The following is a 13491-nucleotide window of genomic DNA, read 5'->3' as shown; positions in this document are numbered from 1 at the left end:
AGAGAGGGCTCTGCGTGCCACCTGTGGCACACATGCCATAGGTTCACCATCATGGACCTATACAATATTATGTGATCATTTACCTAATTTCAAAGACTATTAGATATCTGAATTATTTTCCTACAATATTAGGTGGGGGAAAAAGTCAAGAGAAAACAATGAGAAAAGTATGCATCAGAAAAAAAGACAATTTTATCCATTTTGGTCCTTGCTTATACCTAGCTTTCTTCAATTCCATAAAATAATGGCATATCCCATCCACAAACAGATCAATTACTATCAATAGTATTAAATTGTAATTGGTTTCCACATATGTATCAAAACAGATGAACAGAATGTAGATCCTGTGTTTATTCTGTTCTGTGATATTTCATTTTGCATAATTGCCAACTCGATAGAAAATGCTATTTTACTGTAAATTAAATAACTTATTGAGTATTAAGAAATGGTCAACTGAGAGAAAACACAATGAACTCTGGGCTTTATGAACACATTTAAAATAATTCACAAAATAGTGAGAACAAAATTATGCTATTTAGAAAGACCTTGACAACATTGTGCAGAAATGTATTAAGAAGCATATGAGAGAATCAGGGCAAAGTATTAAGGAATCCTTTATTAATATTATCAGAAAAGATACTCCAGAAAAGAGTGTTTATGTGCAGATATCTACACGACACACTTGATTGTGAACGATCAGACTATTACTTGCTACTGATGTAGCTGAAGCTTGTTCAAGAGACATATACAGAAGCCGGCTTCTCAGAGACAGCCTATATACACAATGGAAATAATTCCTAATAATTTGCTAATGAAGAATTGTTATGTGGAGACATTTTTTTTCATAAAAACATTATCACTAAATAGTAAGCTAAGCAGAATAATTGCCATAATTGTACATATCTTCAACTGAATTAATTATAATAGTAAAATATACCAGAAACTGAAACTATGATTACTTTTTAAAAATAGAAGTAAACTGTGTCTATCCTTTAATGTCGATATTTGAAATAATTATTTGTATATAACAGAGTGTCCAGAGTATATATTTTTCTTAATAAATCTACATTTAGATGAAATATAACTTCTCAGGTATATTAATTTCAATTAAAAGTAAAACTCGTGGCATTCCTAAATGAAAATTGCCAAGTTGAAAAACGAAGGAATCATCACTTCCATTTGGTTGCAGATACTTGATTTTTGCTCAGCTTTCCTAATGCAATTGTCATGGTTAAATACAGTCATTTCTAACTTCCAGAAGTCACCTTTGGCATTTCATAATGATAATTAGTACATTCTAATTCTTCATGGAACAATGCTGTGAGAAATCTGATGGAATACAAATTCCTCTCCCACGTAGCTTACTCACAATTGTCTAACGGAGAACAATATCTTATCAAATAAGAGAGGTAGGTTTGAGGGTTTTTAGATGAAGTTACACCCTACAGATTCACATCTTCCCTAATCCAGTTCTGCCACTTGAAATTTAGATATCATTGGGAGCTAATTTTGATTAAGCAACACTAGTTTACCAGCTGTAACATCTTCTGAATAGAAAAAATCTGGCCACGATCATTTGCGTTCTTGTTATCCTACAACCTTATTAGTTTGTGAGACTGCATTTACAGATAGTTAAGAGGCTGAATTTGATGCAAATCATAACTGAACATATTTAATAAAACCTTGTTCCTGAAGCTTGTCCCAAGAAAGGTCAAGTTAAAGTGCCAGGTGATTTGATTTGATTGCACTTATATGCCGCCCTATTCCCAGAGGGACTCAGGGCGGCTAACAAATCAAGGGGAGGGAATACAGACAAGGGGGGGGGGGGAAGACAAGCAACTACAAAAAGAATTTAAAAACAATCAACAGCCCCCAATTCGAGCGGGGACGGGAACTCGTCAGCCCCAGGCCTGTCGGAACAGCCAGGTTTTAAAGGCTTTGCGGAAAGCCTGAAGGGTGGTGAGGGTCCGAATCTCCACCGGGAGCTTGTTCCAGAGGGCCGGAGCAGCCACAGAGAAGGCCCTCCTCCGGGTGGTAGACAATCGGCATTGGCCGGCAGATGGGATTCGGAGGAGGCCTAGTCTGTGGGATCTAATAGGTCTGTTGGAGGTAATTGGCAGCAGGCGGTCTCTCAAGTACCCAGGTCCAATACCATTTTTTAAAGCTTATACTGCTTGCAGTATAAGAATTGCTTTACTTCAACATACCTGAAAAATCATCCATTGACCCCTTTCTCTAAGTCTCTAAGAGGTCAACGTTTTTCCAAATAAGTACCAAAGGCATGTTTGTAACTAATAAATGAAGATAATAATAATTAATAGCAATAGCGCTTAAGACTTATATACTGTTTCATGATGCTTTACAGCCCTAAGTGGTTTGTAGAATCAGCATATTGCCTCCAATAAACTGAGTCCTCATTTTACCAAACTCAGAAGGATGAATGACTGAGTCAACCTTGAGCCAGTCAGGATTATATAGGATAATTAAACCTAATTAAGTATAATACTGCATATTTATTTAAGTAATATGTTATTATCTTAAGAATACAGCAAGCTACCCACAAGAGCAGCCAAACAGAAGGCCGCTCTTCCACTCTCATGTGTTGGTTAATTGACTATTTTTCAAAACTATGGGTCAGATGATTTCAGATGGCAGACCACATGTGGACTGCTGTTATAATTTAAAGTATGTGGCAACTAATAAGTAGGCTTATTTGGTTGCAGAACTTTGATAATTAAATGTTTTCCATGAGACAGGAATCCCCAGCATTGCTACTGGTCCGCAGCCTGTTGGCAGAAGCAGCAGTTGAGCATGCAAAGCGTCATTTGCACATGCACAGAATCTAGGTTGTACATGAGAAACCATCCCTTCCCCATGACCACTGCTTCACCACTGCCGATCCATGGACCCAAAAAGGTTGGGGACCACTGCCATGAGGATTTTGGCAGGCACTAATGTTACTTTCATCTACTGACAGATCAGAAAATTTTAAAACTCATCCAGGAACTTGGCTTAGCATTCTTTTGATTTATTAATTTACTTTTACTAGAGCAACCTACGCACGTCATACATATGTGCACGCACCCAAAATCCACATCTTATATTTTAATTTGAAATTTTGAAATTTCATATTCTGGCAAATATTTCAAATGGAAATTGGAAATTTTGTAGTATTTTTTTTAATCCCTGAACAAGGAAAAATAAGATAAACACTTGTACATTAACTGTTAACTTTATTAAGATTCTAGAACACATTTATATAAATAAAAATAATGATGGCCACATTTTTCTCCATTCACTGAAAACTGTCTAATAATTCATGATAGTTATGCAGAATAATACGGTCAGTTTTATTTGAAAAATGAGATGAGTAGGGGAGTCAACAGGAAGTTCTTCAGCTGCACAGATGGGGGGGGGCTCTCAAGAGCCTCACATGAACCGTGTCTGACAAATTCCGAGATACTTTTGGATCAGAACACACACACCCCGGAGGGGGCGAAGAGGGCAGCATCTCATCAGACTCAGAGGGACGCAACAGGCCCCTCGCAGGTTGGAGATTTGCTTTTTGAATCGGAGTCGGGGCTGACAAGACGCTGACTTCTTATCAAAGCAAAAGGAACAGGGGAGTGCGGAAGAGATGAAAGACCGGTAAGAAAATCTATCTAACCCACAGCCATAAATCAAATCTGGAAAAGGCAAAGAAATATTGAGAACATAAATAATATTGATGGTCAGATCAGGACTTTTTCAAAAAGAAAGAAAGGAAGGAAGGAAGGAAGGAAGGAAGGAAGGAAGGAAGGAAGGAAGGAAGGAAGGAAGGAAGGAAGGAAGGAAATGGAGGGTTAAAACCCCAGCCCCCCCAAAAGTTATTTATTTCAAACAATTTCAGACAGAAAGAAGAAAGCAGAGAAATATATACTCTAAACTTGGCTTTGGATTTGAAATAGAAACCAAATACTTTGAAGGATTTATTCTGAAGGATTTATTCTGTTTGAAGTCTTTCTAACTAATATATCTTAACTCCCCCCCAAAAAAAGAGCACTTCTTATTGATAACTGACAACCTAACTTTGACTGTGCGGGAAGTTTTAATTAATCAACTGCCATAAATCAGAATTTGGAAAAGTAGAAGGCAAACAAAAATACCCGAATCTGGCTGATCGGAAGTTTGTTTCAAGCGATATATTGTGAGTAGCTACAAGCGACCGGACCCAGTAAGGCAAAGAATAATAACAAAATAATAACAGAATAATAACAGAATCAAAAACTGGGAAATATGAAGGGTTTTTTGGTTTGGTTTTGTTGCTTTTTTTCTTCTTGTTTTTTGCTCAGCAAAAGATTAAGATGCCCCATCTTCTCTTCTGGTTTGAATTTAAGGTGGACCAGAATCTTGAAATAAGTTATAACTAACTGCAATTTTGGAACTGGACATTAAGGAAGAACAAAAGACTAAGATGGCTCCCATTGTTTTTCCCCACAGCAACTGAAGCAGATAAATTTAAGGTGGAACAGAACACTGAATTAAGAGCTGCATAACTGTATAATTAACTGTAACTTTGGAATGGACATCATGGAAAACTGGGAATTTAAAGAACTATGTAAAATTATAAAAAAATATGCATAAATCATTAATATCAAGCCTAATTAGAATTCTGAATCCAGAGAAGCAGATAGCTAAAGAAGAACTCAAAGAAGAAGGGGGGCGAGACATTGAAGGAGTAGAAACGGAGGGAAATAAAAAGCAGACAAAAAACTCCTTTGGTCCCGGCAGTGGTGTAGGAAAAATTGTGAAAAGGAGAAGTGTCCAAACAAAAAGGGGGGGGGGGGGAAGCAGACAAAAATGGTTTTGGAGGTTGGTAGTGGCATAAGGAAAATTGAAGTAGGAGATTATGCCCCAACAAAGAAAAATATAAAATATTCTTTTGATGAGTGACCTGGGGAAAATTGAAGGGCATGGATGTGTCAAAATAAAGAAAAGGGAGAAGACAGGAACAGAGAAGTGGGACAAAAGACTTACTAGGAAAAAACCAGATAACTAGAAACTATCATATGGGGAAATATAAAGTTAAGATAAGGGTTTTATCCATAAATATGATAATAAAATGGAGTTGCTAACTGGTTGAATATCATAATGGAAAGATAGCTAAATAAAAGTTAATATATATTGAATATGGATAAATATGAAACTGATATGGGGAGCTTGTAAAGCAGAGGTTTGTGATCCACCTTTTTAATATTATAATTAAATTGAGTTGCGAATTGATGGAATATGACAATAGAAGGATAACTAAGCCTGGGGCAAATTATATGAAACATGGACATATGTAGAACTTTTAAGATGATGAACTGCCGCTGGACGGTCCTTCTGCACCCAAACCATCCCGTAGCACAAAGCACAATGATTACATATGTATACTTTTCTGTTATATTGGTTTTTTTACTAAAAAGGAGGAGAAAAATTAAATATGTATATTGAAAAGGAATTGTAACTACCATCAATATAAAATGGCGTTCGCTCAGAAGCTGAAATACACCAAGTAAATGAGATGAAGAGTGGGAAGTAGAGGAAAAAAGTAAGGGAAGAAGAGAGGGATAGGAGAGAGGGCGGGGGGAGAGGAGGAGAGAAATGAGGAGTGGTAAGGGGAGGGAGGAGAAGGAAAGAGGAAGGGGAAATTGAGAAGGGAAGGATGACAGAGGGAAGAAAGGAGGTAGGGAGGGGGAGGAGAAAGGGAGAAGAAACTGATGGATAAGGTACAAATATGGTGTATGGAGAGTAGACGAGCCAATAATTGGTTTTTAGAAGTTGTTGGTAAGATGAATTGATGTAAACATTTAATAATACAATATGATGTTGGTTATGTAATAGCATACATGTGATTATATGTTATGAAAATAAAAAAATAAACTTTAATTAAAAAATGAGATGTGTATATTGTTTCGCCTAAACCATTATTTACTTCTGATTTGTGTTATTATCTATAATAAAAATAATTATATAAAAAATAGCAAGGCAATAGTCAATTAATGCAATACTTTGTAACAAAACTGTATAGGCCTAAAACAGAATAAAATACAATCAATTCAGCTTACCTGAGCTGATGTTCTCTTAAATTAGACAAAGCTTCCATTCCATGTAAATAAGAATATACTATCTCCAGATCCTGGAAAAAGAAGAGAACAAACATTTAAAATAGTATGAGAAAGTATGAGGGGTAAAATAGTTCCTATTTGTATAATAAAAGGAACTCAAACAAAATGATCTGATTTTCTTATTAGACCTACTGTAAGTGAACATTCCATAACAGGATTCTTTCTGAGACAAAATTCTCTTATGCACATTGATAGAAAACTAGTGGTGTTGTAGTGCCTGGACAGTGACCCACAGATCCTCTGTAGCCTGAAGGGCCGAGGAAGACTGGATCAGGAAGTTATTCAGATAGCACTGGAAATGCACGGGCAGAGCCTGCAGATGAGCCACCAGAATTTTTGTAAACAACCTAGGTGCTAATAAAAGGCCGAATGGCATGGCCCTATATTGATAATGGTGCCCCGCATACTGAAACCGGAGGTATTGCCAGTGCAGTTGCCGAATAAGGATACGTAGATAGGCCTCAGTGAGATCAATGGATGAGAGGAAGTAGCCTGCCGAATGCCCCCCAAAATTGTGTGAAATGACTGCATTTTGAACCGCAGGTATACAAGATGGAAAGCCCTAGCAACAGAGGAGTGCCCTAACAGCTCAAATAGACGAGGTCAACCCATTCCTAGATATCTCCACCAAGATGGAGAAATATTCACTTGGAAATGCGACAAAGAAATCTTGATTTCTAGATCAGATTATTAGGTTAACTTTTTAAAAATCCAGAAATTTATAAAGCTGCCCAATTCTATAACAACTCTAAGTAACCTACACCAAAAACAATCAAATAATTAAAGCAAAAACATCAACAACAACAAAAAAAAAAACAGCAGAAGAAATCTAACACTAAAAAAACCCCTCAAATATGGCACCCACCCTAACTCACAGCCTGGGGACAGAGCTAGGTTTTCAAAACTCTCTTAAACATGGTCTGAGCAGGGACCAGATATATCTCTTGCCCAGAGGGCAAGTACAGTAACTAAGAACAATTCCTAGATGCTATCAGGTCATACTATTTAATGGATAGGACCTAGGGCAGCGATGGTGAACCTTTTTTGGCTCACGTGCCATAAATAGGGGGAGCGCAGGGGGGGTTGTGTGCAAGCATGCCGCACCCATAATACAATGCGTGACCCCCCCAACGTGCACGCACGCATGACAGGCGCTCCCCCCCATTTTTTGCATGCTTTTTTCGCGCTCCCCAAGCTCCAGAAGCTTTGCCTGGGGAGGGCAAAAACAGCCTCCCCCCCCCATAGGCCCGCCGGAGGCTTCAGGTAAGCTCCCTGAAGCCTCCGGAGCATAAAAAACCAGCTCTACGGGCAAACCGTAAGTTCGGGAATGGACTTCTGGTTTGCTTGTTGGGCCAGTTTAAGCCCTCCAGAGCCTTCAGGGGCTTTCAGGGACTAAAAACAGCCCTATGAGCAAACCGGGACTTCTGGTTTGTCCGTTGGGTCAGGCCTCTGAAGGCTCCAAAGGGCTTAAACCAGCCCTACGAGCAAACCAGAACTCTGTTCCCAAAGTTCCGGTTTGCCCATAGGGCTGGGTTTTTGTGCTCCGGAGGCTTCAGGGAAGCTCCTGAAGCCTCCGGAGGGGGCAAGGGAGGCTGTTTTCGCCCTCCCCAGGTTCTTATAAAGCCTCTGGAGCCTGGGGAGGGTGGAAAATGGCTTTAAAAAAGGCTGAACTCTGACTTCCTGGGGGCGTGGCCTGTTGCCGAGGAGGGCTCCATCGAGCTCCTCAGAGATCTGGTCTGTATATCTAAATAAGATCATAGATAGCACCCCTTTTTGGCTAAGAAAGGGGCAGGGAGTAGCTCTGTAGGCTAGGGTCTATTCGTAAGCCACAGCCTTTTTCTTTTTTTTGGCTGTGGATAGAGATTAGATCCAGCCGGAGCGGAGCTTTTATCTCCAGCCAGTTCTTCTCAGCTGCCTTTTTTTTTTTGGCAGCCCCAGACAGGCTAGCCCCCCCCCCCCCAAGGACAAAACAAAGTTTTTTCAAGCTAGAGTTGATACGGGCGGGTCCCACCCCTGTGAGATTTATGCTTTTATTACTATCTTAAATACCAGCACCATTTGTCTTAGAGACTTCTTTGTCTAAATGGACTTCAAAATGGCGATTTCTCTCCGTGGATGATTGATAGTGGATGTACTTAGCCGGTTTTACCTTCCTGCAGACCGCTCCTTAACAAAATAAACTCTTCTTCTTTGGAAATAGAGGGGAGCAAAGCGCTGCTTACTTGTTTATTTATTATGGCACCCAGGTCAAAGAAGCGTCTTGCTACAAATGTGTCTAAAGAATTTAAAGAATTTTTACTGGAACCACAGCCTTTGTCTCCTATGCCCTCTACTGGAGAATTTTTAACACAGGAATATCTCCTTAAAATGTTTAATGCCTTTAAACAAGAAATTAAGGAATTTGTATTGGAACTATATGATGATTTAAAGTCTAAAGTTAATCAAATGAAGGCGAATACGTTTGCAGCCGTGTCTGCCCTGTCAGATTACTCTGCTGAAATAGAGAACAAATTGGAAAGTTTGGAGAAGGCTAATTTTAATTTGACTACCAATATTCAAATTTTACAACAAAAAATTAGAGACAATGAAGAACAGCTTATGATGATAAATTTTAATAGGAAGGCATTTGCAATAAGAGTCAGAGGATTCCGTGAAAAGGAGCAAGAGAATCTGAAACAGACCTTTGCTGAAGCCTTCAGCCATGCGGTGGGAAGCCCGGGACTTAACTTTGATTGGCAGATTCGGAAAATCTATCGCCAGAACTCATTGATAGCGGAACAGCGACAGCTCCCGAGGGACATAATTATACATTTCTTTACAAAAGAATCTAGAAATGCGATTGTGCAAAAGTTTCATAATAACAGTCTCCGAGTTGATGACCAGGACCTGATTGTCTTCAAAGATATTCCTTTCCAGATGCTGAAAGCAAGAAGGGACTACACCTTTTTAACTAAGGAGCTTAGGAGTCAACAGATTCGATACAGATGGGAGGCCCCTGCCGGCATCGCGGTTACATTTGAGAATCAAAGATTTCGTCTTAACTCTGTTTCGGAGGCTCAAGATTTCTATTGTAGGACTCTGAAGGCGGGACTTCCTGATTCACTTGGAAGAGAGGAGAGACAAGCGGAAGGAGAAGGCAAGCGACAGGCCTTTTAATCTTAAAAAAAATGAAATTAGGCTACCAAACAGCCAAAAAAGCTGAAAAAATTTCGCATTTACTATATATGGATGATTTGAAACTCTATGGAAAGTCAGAAATAGAAATCCAATCATTGACAAATACAGTCCGAGTATTCAGCACCGATATTTCAATGCAGTTTGGCATGGGAATATGCGCCACTGTATCCATAAAAAGGGGCAAAATCACTGCATCTGAGGGAATTGAAATGCCCAATGGCCAACTAATTAAATGCAAAGAAAATGAAGCCTACAAATACTTAGGCATTCTGCAGTTGGATAACATCAAGCATGGAGAAGTAAAAACTATTGTCAGGCGAGAGTACACCAACAGAGTTAGGAAAATTTTAAAATCTAAATTGAATGGTGGAAATACAATCAAGGCCATAAATACCTGGGCAATACCAGTTATAAGATACACAGCTGGCATAGTTAACTGGACACAAACTGATTTGGACCTTTTGGACCGAAAAACCAGGAAACTAATGACAATACACTACAGTTTACATCCACGTGGTGATACTGATAGACTATATCTGCCCCGAAAATCAGGTGGCAGAGGATTATTACAAGTGAAGCAAACAGTTGAAGAAGAAAAACATGCACGGGCTGATTATTTAAAAGACACTCAAGAACATCTATTAATCGAAGTAAAGAACAAAAATCTACTGAAGGCCCAACAGACAAAACAAGAATACAGAAAAGATGTGATAAAATCAAGAATGGAGAGTTGGCAGAACAAAGCACTGCATGGTCAATTTCTGGAAAAAATAAAAGATAAAGTGGACAGTGAACAAACTTGGTTATGGTTAAAAACAGGTACATTAAAGAAAGAAACAGAGTCACTAATCCTGGCTGCGCAAGAACAAGCTATCCGCACAAATGCCATTAAGGCCAAAATCGAAAAATCCTCTGATGATGCCAAATGCAGACTTTGCAAAGAAGCTGATGAAACTGTTGATCACATACTCAGCTGCTGTAAAAAAATCGCGCAGACTGATTATAAATTGCGGCACAATTCAGTAGCACAAATGATCCATTGGAATTTGTGCAAAAATTATAATATTAAAACAGCAACAAACTGGTGGGAACATCAGCCTGAAAAAGTCACCGAAAATCAGATGGTCAAGATCTTGTGGGATTTCCGTATACAAACCGACAAAATACTGGCGCATAATACACCAGACATCACACTGGTTGAGAAAAATAAGGTCACAATCATAGACATCGCAATACCAGATGATAGCAGGGTCGCCGAGAAGGAACATGAAAAAATCGCAAGATACCAGGACTTAAAAATCGAAATTCAACGACTATGGCACAAACCAGCAGTGGTAATTCCAGTAGTAATTGGCACACTGGGTGCTATTCCAAAAGCACTGGAATTACATTTAAAACAGTTAAAAATTGACAAAATCACCATCAGTCAAATGCAAAAAGCCGCACTGCTTGGATCTGCACGCATATTACGAAAATACGTTACGACGTCCTAGGCCCCTGGGTGGGGCCCGACTAGTAACCAATGCCAAATCCGGCGAAACAACTGGCCGCTGTGATACAATTGTACAACAACAACAACAATAATAACAACAACATGAAAGTATTACTGCTATTAATTGTGTTTCATGTTTAATGAATAACAGATGATAATAATAATTAATAGCAGTATATACGTTCATGTTTGTGTTCTTGATTTAGTAAGATTTAGAAACTAAAGATTTATTTTTGTTACTTAGAATTAATATATCTGAATATTTATAAAAATGTAAAAAAAAACCATTTCAATTCCACAAGATGGCAGTCTCAATTAGTTTTTGAAGGATTTATAAAACTAAAAATCTCCTATAAGATAAATAAAATTATTTAAGACAGATCAATTCAATTAAAAGCAAGGTGATTAACTTTATGAATTAATTCAAATTGTATTAACGATATAAACTAATGATTTGAATTTAAACTGATGCTACATCTATTATAACCAACTCTTATACTAGCTATGAAATTAGCCCTAAAACTTTTTTTTCTGCATATATTCTACTTCAGTGATTATCCAACTTTAAGATGCAACAACCAATATATTCTTTTATATAAATAATGTCATATATTATTTGCAGGTAGTCTTTGTTTAACCAAGGCAATGGGTCTGCCAGGACTGATGTCACTAAGGAATACAGTCACATAATGTACACCTTACAACCACATCACTTAGAAATTCAAGTCCAATTACCATCATTAAGCAAAGACTACTCATAACCCCTTCCAAACATCATTAAAACCAATTTCTGTGACCCACTTTTTTTCCCTTGACAGCTATAAACGCAATGCATGCTAAAACAATCAAAATTCTACAAAGCACTCTAAATGTAATTTATAAAGAAAAAGCATCTAGACTTATATCTGCATCTTGAAAAGATCACAAACTGAAATCTAAGAATGAAATATAACAAAAAGAAAAAAGTACCAGAGTAATCAAAATTAAACCATAAATGTGTTTTGCCAACACATTTTGATGGAAGTAGATTCATAAAAAACTCATGTATGAAGTTTCTATCTGTCTTTCAAATTTAAATAGCTTTATTCTATTTGATTTAACAATTCACAAAGAATGGTAGAATATGGTTTGCAGAGGAACAGACAGTAACAGGAAGATCCCTTGAGGCTCCCTGAATCTGTTTTAAAATAGAATTATAGGAATTAAGAATTATTTTATAGCCATTCAGAACTACCATAACATAGAACACAAAAGAGTATATTTATATCAAGTCTACTTTTTCATTTATATATGAATGTACAGTAGCATCCAATTCTCCTTTGATCCTAATTTCAGTTTTCAAACTTGTAAATTTACTGTCCATCTGTTTATAAAACAACTGCAATTGCCATGAATTTAAAATATGTGATTTGACCTATCTGAGATAACAATACATCAGAATTTTATAGCTGTATCTATCTAATCAGAGCTTGGACCAGAGCGATTATCCCCTTCTTCTCTATCCAACCATTGTAAAAAGTACATCTAGCTTTTTTCCCTCTTTATAAACTTGAATGGAGTTATTGGTTGAAGGGGAATCACCATTTATGAGGTATATTATTAACATAATGCTGCATCCATGTTATTTAAGGCAAGATGAAAGAGTTCACTCACCCTTCACCTATCCATCTAGAGAGGAGGAATGGAGGAAAGAAAGGTAACCAATTATGGAGCCATTTATATTGGAAGTCTTGAACTAAGTTATATGTAGCTATCATCAAGAATATTGAAAGAATAGACAATGTGGGTGACTTTGAGCCAGTGATCTCCTCTTAGCTCAACTCACCTCACAAGGCTGTTCTGGGGAAAATAGGAGGAGGAAAGAGTATTAGGTATAATTATCTCCTTAAGTTATTCATAAAAATAATGAAGGTGCAATAAATCATTAAAAATAAATACTTTATTTGATAATTAAATAAGCTGAAATAGATGATAGATAATTATTTCCACAACAGAATTAAAAAGTATGCAAGTAATATAAAGGTGTGCATTGGAATCCATATTTTACAAACCAATTGATCAGAATTCTGCACGCCCAAATTCTGCTGTTTATTACATTATATAAAAGTAAGCCTAATATCCTGGAAATTTTGATTAAACCAATTAATTATTAAAGTATGCTTCCAGTTGTTTTCCTGTGCATGGAAAATGAAATACAAATATATTTTTCTTGAATTTTTTTGCTTTACATTATTTATGGTGTTAGAAGTAATTTTATCTAATATGTTCTGGAACTATTAAATTAATGGTGCAAAGATTCACCCATACAAGCAAGTTTAAGTGCATGGGTCCAAATAAGCACAATTTACGCAATGTATGCTGTTGTTAAAAGCTTTTATCAGAATAAAAAGAAGAAAATAAGTCATCCATGATTATAACAATGCCATAATGAGAAGATAAGTGTGAAAGACACTAGATGAAAAATTAAAGCCTGTCAGCTCTTTCAGTCACTAAAAAAAAAAGCAGAAAATTGCAGGGTTCTTCTCTGTGCCTCTTTTTACAACACTGTTGTAAGACATACAATTAAAGATTTAACAAACAGGATTGAAGAACTGTAGTAATAAATCCTTTCCCACATTACATAATAAAGCAACCCAGATTTTTGTAGTCTGAATTAAAGAAATTCTTATTAAA

The 13491-nt window shown here is 37.2% G+C and overlaps 1 protein-coding gene across 4 annotated transcripts in view; it reads right to left on the bottom strand.

Moving 5' to 3' along the window:
• RAPGEF2 (Rap guanine nucleotide exchange factor 2) overlaps positions 1-13491 on the bottom strand; it is a 152059-nt gene that overhangs the window by 99809 nt on the left and 38759 nt on the right. For all 4 annotated transcript variants that reach the window (XM_087724665.1, XM_087724667.1, XM_087724663.1 and 1 more), the window contains exon 2: positions 6090-6160. In XM_087724665.1, the coding sequence (XP_087580791.1) occupies positions 6090-6160 (71 nt within the window). The remainder of the gene's footprint in view (positions 1-6089; positions 6161-13491) is intronic.

The sequence above is a fragment of the Thamnophis sirtalis genome, unplaced genomic scaffold, assembly GCF_051295495.1.
Source record: "Thamnophis sirtalis isolate CommonGarterSnake01/CBP01778 unplaced genomic scaffold, rThaSir2_p1.2 scaffold_10, whole genome shotgun sequence".
Classification (NCBI taxonomy): domain Eukaryota; kingdom Metazoa; phylum Chordata; class Lepidosauria; order Squamata; family Natricidae; genus Thamnophis; species Thamnophis sirtalis.
The sequence above is the reverse complement of the archived record's forward strand: the minus strand, read 5'-3'. Positions and strand labels throughout refer to the sequence as shown.